Raw genomic sequence first — 12,332 nt, forward strand, 5'->3', positions numbered from 1 at the left:
ATTTTAATTACATGGTGTAGTTCGCGGTGGATTCGACAAACTTAAAATATTTGTTGTCGAAATTACTGACCATGATTCTGCCTTGAATTACCCCCCATGACGTCATTTCCTTTATTTTCGTCAACACGGCAGAAGGCGTCATTCGCTGTCGCGTTCGACAAGCTTTTGTTAATTTGGTCGCCGAAACGAGAGAGGTGTCAATCAATTTGAGAGGCAGAGCTTTCAATCATCGGCCATGAGAAAAAGGCGATTCTCTCTTTCTCTCAAACTGCGACCAACTTCACATCATAGTTGGCGATCCAATGCAGGCAACGCAGGGTGATGTTTCGCGCGGAAAATAGGGAATTAAACAAAATAGAAAAAGCGAGCAATAAATAAAGCAGATTGTATACCAGGGTATTTATACATACCAGACATTTATGTTCTTTATTTATTTTCACAGGTTTGCTTTAGTCTTAGTTTAAATTGATCAAATATTCGAAACAAGATGACCAATCGAAGCCTCCAATATCTAAGAAGCGAATACATTCAGCCACCTCCCGGGTCGCCTACGGTAAGTTATGACATCATAGTAAACCATTGTTATTGAACGCGATAAACTATGACGTCATAATAGATTAATTTCCCGAACGCCGTCGCTAAAAGCATTGAAATTCGATCCGACGGCCAACAACGCGGATATTACCCCCAGCCGTGTTTTTAAGCTAGATCGTAATTTCGGGAAAGTTTTGCGGAAATTCGTTTCTGTTCCGCCGCAGGTGTGGCCGGTTATAAATAAGCAGAGAGCGATTTATTGCGTTCAATCACCACTTTAATGATGACCGATAGTTCCAGTGTTTCCGGATCATTTATGTAACCCCATAGGCAGCACTGTGCAGTTTTGTGAATGGTTTTCTTGGCGTTTTCGAAGACTTGGTTTTAAACCTGGAAACACTGCCTCTTTATAGCTGGCAGCACTGGCACCGTAATCGCCCCCCGAATGACCTGCACAACAATCCGTTCCGCGCTCGTCGCGAAATTTACGACTCGACTCACCGCCCCTCGAACCCTCCGTAATGATTATGGATTGTCCGCGTCGCGTTTTCGCGAAAGAGGACACCCCTCGATTAGTGGCGCATTCATCACACTAAACCGCGGTCTTCGCGCCCAACGCGGAAGCAATTGTGACGTCACACAAGGGTCGCGGCGAGTTAAAAGCGCGATAAATACTCCGACGCAGATGGCCTCAATCGAGGTTTCCACCGACGAATTCGCGCGGCCTCTCTAAACCTTACGTCACATACGATTGAGGGTGCTTGTCACAATGGTGATTGTTACGTCATCAATCATCAAGTAATCCTATGCACCTGGCATCCATCGAGCTGACACCCTCCCCCCCCACAACGCCTCATTAATCTCGCCTTTATTCGCGCCACACACGCCGTTCTTACCAAACAATACCCATCTCCGCAATTAAGCGATTCTCTTGTTCCCTAACAATGGCGTTACGTCGCGGGTGAATACGCGCGTGTGTTCCTAGTTTACACTCCGCCGTCACGCCTCGCTAAACGCGTCTTTGATCCCGATTCGTTACGGCTGTCACTCAAAACCCAAGAAGCGAAATACGCGACGTGCGGGTCGTGACAGAACCCCCAAAACCAGTTACGTCTGGCATTGTTACGTCACAATAGCTCTTTGATGTGGCGCGACCGATTGTTGAATCACAAAGCAAAGCGACGATTTATCAAATATAGCTGGCACGTTCGTATTTACCAACCGTAATGAGCGGTTATATGGCATGGAAGCTTTACGACGATGCTTCTTTTTATCGCCGTCTAATAAAGCGTCAATCACCCGCGGTGTCTTTCATCTCGCGGCGTAAATTCATTCTACACCTGCTATAGGTTTTATGCCTAGATTTACGACCCCCCTTTCATTACACCGGCCTTTATTAATCCATCGTTTGATCCACAAAGGCCTTGTTTGATCCGCTATTCAGGCCCATCCACCGTCGCCAATAAAAGCGAACAATATGCGATTAAATTTACCCCATGTCCGCTGCCGACCACTGACAATATATATTACCACAGGTGGACGCCAAGCAAAGCCCTCTTGCTCTCCTCGCTCAAACATGCAGCGCCATCGGTAAAGACGCCAAACTCGGCACCAAGATATTCACCACCGACCCAAAGAAGTCTCCACCTGCCGGGAAAGTGGTCGTGACGTCATCTCGTACGTCACCAGCGATGGCGTCATCACCGAAGCAGGTTCCATCGCCACATCTGCCGTACAACCAGCAAGCGGTGAAACGGGAAAAGTCGCCGACCAATCACACCTCTCCTCCCGCCAAGAAAGCAAGAATCTCAACCGACTCGTCCAAGCCCAATTACGTCATCACTCGTGACGTCACGAAAGTCGATGACGCGAAACCGATCCATTCCCCACAAATGGAGAAATATCGCCACCAACAGAGCAGCAAACGACGTCACACTACGTCACGGTCTTCCCATGATGACGACACAAAGAAGCAAGATACGTCATCAACAAAATCCCCCCACACCCACTCACCCTACTCAAGGGGAATCACCAGCAACTGCGTTTGCCCCACCAGCGCCACCGACCCCCGTAACGTAACCGGAACGTCACCCCAATCTTTTGACCCATACTGCATGGGGTGCAGAGGTCCCCATATTACAGGGAACCCGTGTTTCGACCTCAAATCACCGAGCTTACCATTCTACCCCTTCACCACACCAGGCTACCCGCTTTACGCACAAATGGTGATGGCTGCAGCCGCACGAACCGGCCCCACAATCGACCCAGCACCCCACGTATGCAACTGGGTCAACTCCGGCTCAGGAAATTGTGGCAAACGCTTCACTACAGCAGACGAACTATTCACCCACCTCCGCACTCATGCTTTATCATCCTCCGCACCAACAGGATACTTAATGGGAGGCTTAGACAAACTCACCTCCAACCCATACGCTGCTTACTTATCCCAACACGCAGCAGCATTGGCGGCAGCGACTTCACCAACCCCAACCTTTCTATCAAGGCCTCATAGCCCCCTAAATAGATACAACCCATACAAAACCCCCACCCTTAGCCCCCAGCTACCAGCCATACCCCCTTTACCAATCGCAGCTGGCGTGGGTCCCTACTGTTCACCCTTTGCCTTATATGGGCAACGGTTAGGTGCTTTCCCATACAACTAATCCGTCCTTTTTTTTCCAGCCCAAGTTCCCGTACCGTCGCCACATAAGCTACAATCAATTGTTATTTATGTTCGTTCTTTGATCGCTGTGGAGCGGGGCGGCAAAACGCTTTGATCGTTACGTCACAATATAAGAGATCTCGTAAACCGTCGTAGCCGCAGCGAGAGCTAATTATTTTTCGCAGTGTTTCCTTATATTTTTCACTTTTTCGCTGCTTGCGCGGCAACACTTTCAAAGCTGCGATCCTTCATTGTGAATTGGTATCTTTACCGAAGCCAATAAAATTAAACAACAAATCATCTCCTTTATGACGTCAATATTTTATAACGTCAGTCGTCAAAATTTTAACGCGCCCACGTGACCTAGATCCGGCTTTAAATTAATTTCGGTGATATAGATCATTTTATGACATCATAAAGAGAGTTTGTGACCTCACAACTGCCCCTCCCCGGTCTTGCAGCGCTTGGTATATTGAGACATGCGCGGATGAATATTTTATAAAGTTTTGGTTGTTGTACAAAGACAAATATTATTTGATTCTCCGCCGATATCGGGCTTAGTCTCAAAAATATTAGGCAGGCGAAAAAAAGAAACAATTAGTTCATGAGTTTATTATCCAGACAGTAACTTGGTCCATCATCAGTGTAAAAGAGGTTACTATCCACCAAGTTACTGTCCGAAACATCTGCTGATCATGAGTTTAGTATCCAGACAGTAACTTGGTCCATCATCAGTGTAAAAGAGGTTACTATCCACCAAGTTACTGTCCGAAACATCTGCTGATCATGAGTTTAGTATCCAGACAGTAACTTGGTCCATCATCAGTGTAAAAGAGGTTACTATCCACCAAGTTACTGTCCGAAACATCTGCTGATAATGCGTTTAGTATCCAGACAGTAACTTGGTCCATCATCAGTGTAAAAGAGGTTACTATCCACCAAGTTACTGTCCGAAACATCTGCTGATAATGCGTTTAGTATCCAGACAGTAACTTGGTCCATCATCAGTGTAAAAGAGGTTACTATCCACCAAGTTACTGTCCGAAACATCTGCTGATAATGCGTTTAGTATCCAGACAGTAACTTGGTCCATCATCAGTGTAAAAGAGGTTACTATCCACCAAGTTACTGTCCGAAACATCTGCTGATCATGAGTTTAGTATCCAGACAGTAACTTGGTCCATCATCAGTGTAAAAGAGGTTACTATCCACCAAGTTACTGTCCGAAACATCTGCTGATCATGAGTTTAGTATCTAGACAGTAACTTGGTCTACCATCAGTGTAAAAGAGGTTACTATCCACCAAGTTACTGTCCGAAACATCTGCTGATAATGCGTTTAGTATCCAGACAGTAACTTGGTCCATCATCAGTGTAAAAGAGGTTACTATCCACCAAGTTACTGCCCGAAACATCCGCTGATCATGAGTTTAGTATCCAGACAGTAACTTGGTCCATCATCAGTGTAAAAAAGGTTACTATCCACCAAGTTACTGTCCGAAACATCTGCCGCCATTAGAGTAAGACCCGAATAACGATCACGCAGCCAATTACATTGGCGAGGCGACAACTTACAGACAGGCCGCCTGTCAACATCGACAAGCCGCCCAATCTCTCCCGGGGAATATTTCTCCCAAACCCGGCGACTTCCCCGCCTCGCACGATCGAGAAATCTCGTTCAAAAAACCGCCAGACTTGCCGCTAATTCCAGCTTCATGCACCGTACCATAAACACGGCACTTTCTCCGGCCGAAATCGCTGTTATTACCGACCAGAGTGACAATCATGCTGAGCCATCAACACCCAACCACCGCTTCACCGCCACAGACCATACCAACTCCTAACCCAGCATCGTCGTATCTCATCATCGCCCGGTTCAAGTGTCCTCGGTTTATTTTTAGAAATATTTAGAATCCTGATCCCAATTCTCCCAAGTTCAAATCAACAGCGTTGACCGCATTGTTACGTAACAAATGACCGGACGCGATTCCTTCGGGAGTTTCGATTTTTTTCGAACGCTGTCACACCGGACAGGGGTCAATCCGGGGGCACGTAGGGTTAGGGGTTAAGGGTCAAGGGTCAAAATGTCGGGCATATCGTTTGTTGTAGCACGTGACCCGTGTAACGTACAATGATGACAAATAGCGACTTTGAGATTTCCCGTTGACACAAAAACGAAACAACCGGTTGATATCAAACGATATTTCTGACGAAGTTTCAACTTTGAATATAGATTAATATTTATATTTCTATATTTTTGTTATATATTTCAACTTTGTGTACACGCCACGCCTGCTGTTTGATTAAAGTTTGTATAAAACCAACCCACAGTATTTTTTGTTACGTCACACCTACGTCATATTAAACTACAGTTTAACAAAAAAGATAAATTCAGTCAAACTTTTTCTTGTCCAGGATTTCTGCAAACGCAGTCGAAGCCAAGATGCAATGGATTGTTTGCTATCGCCAAGTTCCATGCGGCACACGTGACACCCAAATGGCACACATGGCACTCACACACGATATATGAATCACCCACATGGCACAGCAGGCACAAATGTGGCACAGTTGACACATATGACACCTTTAATGCATAATTCAGATAATATTTACTACGAAACGTTTTATTTTAAAGACAAGTTGTAATAAATTCTGACCCTGATCTAGTAATATATTCATAGAGTGGAAACGATTCTCGTGTAAAGAAATACAGTAAGAATCTTGTGCTATGAAAATGTAAGAGACAAAAATTAAGTTCAAGTAGTTATTAAATAAAAGATAAATATTTCGTCTAAATGTCGTCGTCGGTCTCTTAACCAAATATAACGACCATTCTGTCAAAAATAAAGAAGTTAAAACTGATAATATATTTGTATGTATGATGAATATAATTGCACAAGTTTGCTTTTTTATGATAGTATATTTACAATAATAACTACAGACACATAAACAACACAAATATATAGTTCAAGCTGAAATATATTTCCGCACTAAAAACAAAATTAGTATTCCCATATTCATCCGCGCAAGCTCGTTTCCTTTTTGGCGGAGAGTCATTTTAATTGCGGCGAGCTACCCACGTGACGTATCCTAGAATTTTATGCGCGTGAATATTCGCGAAAACTTTCAGGACCATCAGATAACTTATCTCAAGATCAAGTCTTCTGTTGCTTGATTGACAGGCCGTGTTTTCACAGGCGTCTTGTTTGTTGAACGACCCCAAAAATATACAAACCGAGATTTTCTCCACAGTATTGCCAGATTACGGGAGATTTGAAGAGAAGGCTAATCAACTAAAACGTCCTTTCATCGGCTCCAAGTTAAAATCCAATTAAAATTAAATTAGAATCGTCGTTTTTGGAAGGATTGGTGGCTTGGTTCGAGAATTTAATTCCTGAATACAAATATAATGACGTTTGTTACGTCATACTTGATCGTAGGCACTGTTGTTATGTCATAATGCAGCGGTAACGAATAAAAATGGCTGGATAATGTGGCTCGGATATGGAGTCATATACATGGGATCGGAGGTTAACTACGGGGTCAGGGGTCAAGTAGGGGTTCACGGGGTGTTTTACCCCCATTTTATGACGTCATAAGCCGTAATCTCCGACAAGAATCTGCACGGTAGCTAAGCGGTCGCTTAAGTGTCAATTAATCAACCCCGCGATAATAAGCGACATCGCGCTTTTTAAGATAAAGCACTTGATGTACAAACATCACAATGGTGTTTGTGACGTCACACCACTGTGCTGCCTTTCGACGCGGCATGTCGATTGTTACGTACACAATAAGCTCAAACAAAAACGCTGTCACTCAAATGCGTCACAATACTATCGCGTCGACAACTGTCCGCGATTTCTAATCCAGCAGAAGCCACAGCGGTTTCTGAAAGAACGGGTTTATGACGTCATAAAGCATCGATTAATTTAATTTCCCCCCTCAATGGTTTTATAAACATAGTGACCTCACAATTACCCTTACTATTTAACAATAAAACAATGGTCGACGCTTTATGCGAGAAACACCGGATTCGAAAATCTCCCTTGGGTTATGATGTCATAATGAAATAACTTCGTTACCGGTGGCTGTGACGTCACTTGACCTTTAACACCTACCACTGCAGCATCGGCACTTTAGCATATACCCCACGTGCCGGCCAACGTTACCGGTTACTATGTAAGCGTTGTGTTATGATATAGTGGGTGGGGAAAGATGGGACACTTCCAGCACATAATATCTAAGCATCCTGATCGTCTTTTAAACAATTAACAACAGTCTATGGGAGTCGAGGGGGTATAGTTTTATAATTCTTTAAATGTTCTTTGTTTACTGATAAATGGGACGAGAAAATAGAATGAAAAGGTGTTCCATCTTCCCCCACCTTATAGCTGTACATATATAGATAAGCATTTCAACCAGTATTCCAACATTTATCACTGCGGGTTAAACTACAACAACCAGAATGTTATAACAACTGTTGTTTTGTCGCTACTTCCATTTTCTAGTTGTGTATATTCCCTTTTTAATGTAAGTGAACAGATAAGTCATTATTGGAAATATATCCTTATAGGGCAAGACACTAAAGAGCAAACCCTGATGATATCTCATTGCATGGCGGATGAAACGTCGGTTCTTTAAGATCACAAACAAACAATTGTCAGAGGACTCTTCTACTTTGATATTACACCCGCCAAACAATTGCCATAGAGCGAAACATGTTCAGGGTTTGTCGTTAAGTATCTTCTTCAAGGACATATACGCCCTCATTTAAGATTACAAAAATGTCTAGAAGATCTTTTTCACACCGATTCGAGATATGCTTATTACGCATATTTTCCATGCGACGAAAACTTCACGCCTAGCTAAAGATTGCTGGTTGTAGAAAACTTTTAACGACCAAGAATCGCGAAAACACAACAAGGATCTTATCATATACCATCCATCAGTCACCACTGTAAGCTGTATAAACACACAGTGTGCGGGGATGGAACGCTACCGACGCCGCGTGTGATTTATTCGGGAGCGCGAAAACACGATTCTGATAAACGGCCAACATTCTATTGTGATAATATAATTGAAATGTTCAATCACAAATTTACATACGTGGTAACTCGTAAGCGGGCACGAGGTGTATGAAACAGAACACCCGTGTTATAACGACTGTCGTTGCCCCGCCATGCGAGGATAAACAAGTTTCATTCATTTATTCAATTGCCGCGCTTTCTATAGCGAGCTACTGTAGGCGCACAATCACAGTCTGTTGATTAATGAGCCAACACTTGTGCGTTGTTGATTGATCGGCCAATCAAGTGCCTTTATAAAGCACCCAACCCCATTCATCAGTACCGGCTAAGGAAGACGGATCGACACTTACGTTTCGAGTGACACCCAGATGATGATACATGCGCGCGAGCGGCCACTTGTTTTCTTTACTCCTTCGTTCAATTCATTTTCATCAATTGTGAAAAATTCTCGCGAATTTCTATTGTTAATTACAGCAGGTGTTTTCGACGTTCGATTATAGCTAATTATGACGTCACAATCTCAAAACTCTTTCGAGAGTTATCTATTTTTAGAACGCTAAAGCGCCAACTTTGTTGATGCGACTTTCTCTTTAAGAATTTTAATTCTTTTTTACATTCTCTCGGTTGCACGCGTTTTCAACATATCATCGATATATCAAACATACAGTAGGGTGGGGGAATATGGGACATCTTTAGCACATTTTATCCAAATGTCCTAGTCGCGTTGTAAATTGTTTAAAACACGATTAGGAAATAAGGGATATTATCTGCTAAGCTTATCTCATCTTACCCCAACCTAGTATACCAACTGTGGGGTAAGATGGAAACAAGTTTTTTAATTCTTTGTTCTTTGTTTACTACCAAATGGGTAGAGAAAATAGAATGAAAAGGTGTCCCATCTGTCCCCACCCTACTAAACGTGTATATTAAAAAAATATTTCGTAAAACTGTATGATATAGTCGGGTGGGGAAGATGGGACAGCACATATTATCGAAATATCCTGATCAAGTTTTAAACAATAAACAACGGTCTATGGGAGTCGTGAGAATACGGTTTAATAATTCTTTAAATGTTCTTCGTTTACTACAAAATAAGACGGAAAAATGGAGTGAAAAGGTGTCCCATCTTCCCCACCCTACTTATATATAAGTCTGCCGCCTTGTTGTTGTTGCGCCATGCATGTTATGTGAAAGGGAGGATGAGATAGGCTGGGAATCCACGCTCGCTGTTGCGGTGGAGACCAACGCGGCGATTCTATCGTTTCTCACATCCTTGGTTCAGAGTTATAAATACTCGGAGCCGCCCAAACGCCGCCATTGTGTGTCCAAAATAACACAGTGGGTGAAGGGAAAATGTATGTCTTTTTGGTGATTTGAAGGGAAACTTGGACCTAAAAATAAATTTAAACGCTGAAAAGTGTGAAAAACATGATAATTTGTTTTGTGATTAGTAAAATGTCAGTAACAGGATTTAGAAGCGGTTATTTTGTGACGCTTAAATAAATTAATATATTTATTTTGTGACGCTTTAGTAGTTTAATAGAATTACTTTTACAGTTTATTTCTTGTAAAAGCGTCATAAAGTAATTATAAGTATTTTTACGCCTATTCACAAAAGAAAAACGCAATCGAAACCTGACAAGTTCGTTCAAACTCAACTGCGAAAGTCAAAGATTTTGGACACACAATGGCGCTGGTCAGGTATTCGATGTTTCTATGACTCAGCTTTGATGGTCTTGGTAAGATATCTGTCATAATGGGTAGATTGTTGCGACGTAAAGTGGCTGGTGATGTCACAAAGCGGGTATTACCTCGTCATTATGGCCTCCTGTGACAGCTATGTCGTTTGATGCTCCCATTTATAAGTGGTGCCGCCCGTTGAATCGAAGATACACGGTAATAATTACAGTATTGCACCTGTTCGTAGCTTTTCTCATATACTTGATGCTATTTTAAAACTTTAAAACAATTTTCCACTTTGTGAGGCTTGCGTTTCGGCTCTCATCGGCCGGGTAGCAATTTAAAGAAACATTATCTTCTGGAATTTCCCAATTTTAACGGAATGAGTTTGTTTTGTGAATTAATTAATTAAAATAAAGTGCATGACTAGCGTGACTAGAATTATAGAACAAGGCGACAAACAGTGTACCGGTTTGTAAAATAAACGACAAGCAGTGTACCGGTTCGTGAGATAAACGACAAACAGCGTACCGGTTTGTGAGATAAACGACAAACAGTGTACCGGTCCGTGGGATAAACGACAAACAGTGTACCGAGTTAATAACATAGAAAACAAGTTGGCAAATTTAAAATCATGTTCGTTGGCTCGCGCACGCCCCCGAGGGACAGCTTGTCAATCAAAAGCCTTTGATAAGCTAGAACAGAATTAAATCTCGCTAACAGATACATGTGATTGATACACGAGTCGACATAAAAGTGGCGAAACCACCGAAACTTGTCTCATCAAACCCAATTCCCATGGCGAATCGACCGGGCATGGGGATCAAAGGAGCGAATAATTGCTTGGAGTCATGAGTAGACCGACACACATTAGGACGATGGTAATTTTATTAAGTAGATTCAGCGATGCTCCTTGTCGAGTGCTGTTAGGGTCGTGACCCCTGCTTAACCCCCACGGGAAATGACGTCATAATGCCAAGGAGTAAAACGCGAATAAAGCTTCGGAATTCGAATGGGGGTTCCAGGTTCTCAATTTGGCGGCGGTTGGAATAAAAGCGTTCAAAGAATGGAATAAATGTCGTTTTTACTTTGAACAGCAGCCCAGATTGGTAGTGGTAATGCAGGGCGCTGGGTGTAGATATTTCTTTGTTTGTTTTTTTTACACCGAAGCGAGCTACGTTGTAGTGTAAACGCCGCTTAAAAGAACAAACAAAAAAATATCTACGCTGTCCTGCGCTGAACAACGCTGGGTGTAGATATTACTTTGTTTGTTTTTTTTTACTCATTTTTATATTTTGAATATCTCGTTCAATTAACAACGCTGTGACATTCTCTTTACATGGCTTTTAGATGATTTCTAAACCAGGAACTTTCACTTATAAAATAACATGATTATGACGTTTCAATATGTCATTACTTTAATCCGAAAGTCGCTAGAGACAAATACAGTCATGATGTAACAATAGCGTTTATCTTGTAATAAAAGTTAATTGTCGTTTAATAAACGGTGATTCACCGTGGATTTAAAACTTAAATCTTTTAAAGTGATTTTCTCAATACTGAAAATATTTTAATTGTGATAATTGCATTCAACGGTTAGCTTTGAAAACAACATAAAAGTATTTAGAGCCAATGTCGTTTATTTGTCTCTTTATCGCCACCGTGCGGATATAGCTTACGGCGATTTAAACCAGACACGCGAATCACCTCGATTGGTAGCTAAAGTTTATTCCCTGCTAGAATGTATATTAGCTCATGCCGGCGTACGTTATGTTTATCTGCTAACACAAGACACTTAACGACAATTTCTCAAACCCAGTGGTCATTAATGGGCTGTCTAAAAGACTCGTCACATACAAAGTTACATACATGGTAACTAGTAAGCGGGCATGAGGCGTATGGAATAGAACACCCGTGTTATAACGACTGTCGTTACCCCGCCATGCGAGGATAAATAAACTACATTCGTGGTAATTTGTTAGTGGAGATGCGGTGTATGAAACAGAACACCCGTGTTATAGTTACTACTGTCATTACCTTGTTTAAAACTGTCTCTTATGTCTCACTGATACCCGTTGTATTAATTTTAAACCTGTCGTTTGTATCAAGCAAAATCCACGTTTAAAACTCGCAAGCCTCGGCACCGTGTTATAGCCTTGCGTTATTTTGATGTCATTATACAACAGGTACCAGGGAGATAGTTTAGTACTATGGGGTAAGATGGGACACCTTTAACACATAATATCCGAATATCCTGATCATGTTTTAAAGAATTAACAACGGAGTACGGAAGTTGTGAGGATACGGTTTTATAATCCTTTAAATGTTCTTTCTATTACTACCAAATGGAACGAGAAATTAGAACGAAAAGGTGTCCCAACACCACCCACCGTAATATTTATCTAATATTTTAAACGAACCAAAAAACGA

The 12,332-nt window shown here is 42.1% G+C and overlaps 1 protein-coding gene across 1 annotated transcript; it reads left to right on the top strand.

Annotated features, from left to right (window-relative positions):
- The first annotated feature begins 304 nt into the window (after positions 1–304).
- On the top strand, positions 305–3,496 carry LOC149725583 (zinc finger protein 503-like). Its single transcript, XM_089891289.1, has 2 exons — positions 305–553; positions 2,070–3,496. Exons 1-2 carry the CDS (start codon positions 488–490, stop codon positions 3,195–3,197), a joined length of 1,194 nt encoding a protein of 397 aa, XP_089747415.1. The 5' UTR covers positions 305–487; the 3' UTR covers positions 3,198–3,496.
- The last annotated feature ends 8,836 nt before the right edge of the window (positions 3,497–12,332 follow it).

Source organism: Ciona robusta, chromosome 13 (genome assembly GCF_009617815.1).
Source record: "Ciona robusta chromosome 13, ASM961781v2".
Classification (NCBI taxonomy): domain Eukaryota; kingdom Metazoa; phylum Chordata; class Ascidiacea; order Phlebobranchia; family Cionidae; genus Ciona; species Ciona robusta.

Bases quoted from the DNA above. Each gene is read 5' to 3' on its own strand.
- LOC149725583 (XM_089891289.1), top strand. From the start codon at position 488: ATGACCAATCGAAGCCTCCAATATCTAAGAAGCGAATACATTCAGCCA. The intron at 554-2,069 runs GTAAGTTATGAC...ATATTACCACAG, and splicing joins CACCTCCCGGGTCGCCTACG to GTGGACGCCAAGCAAAGCCC.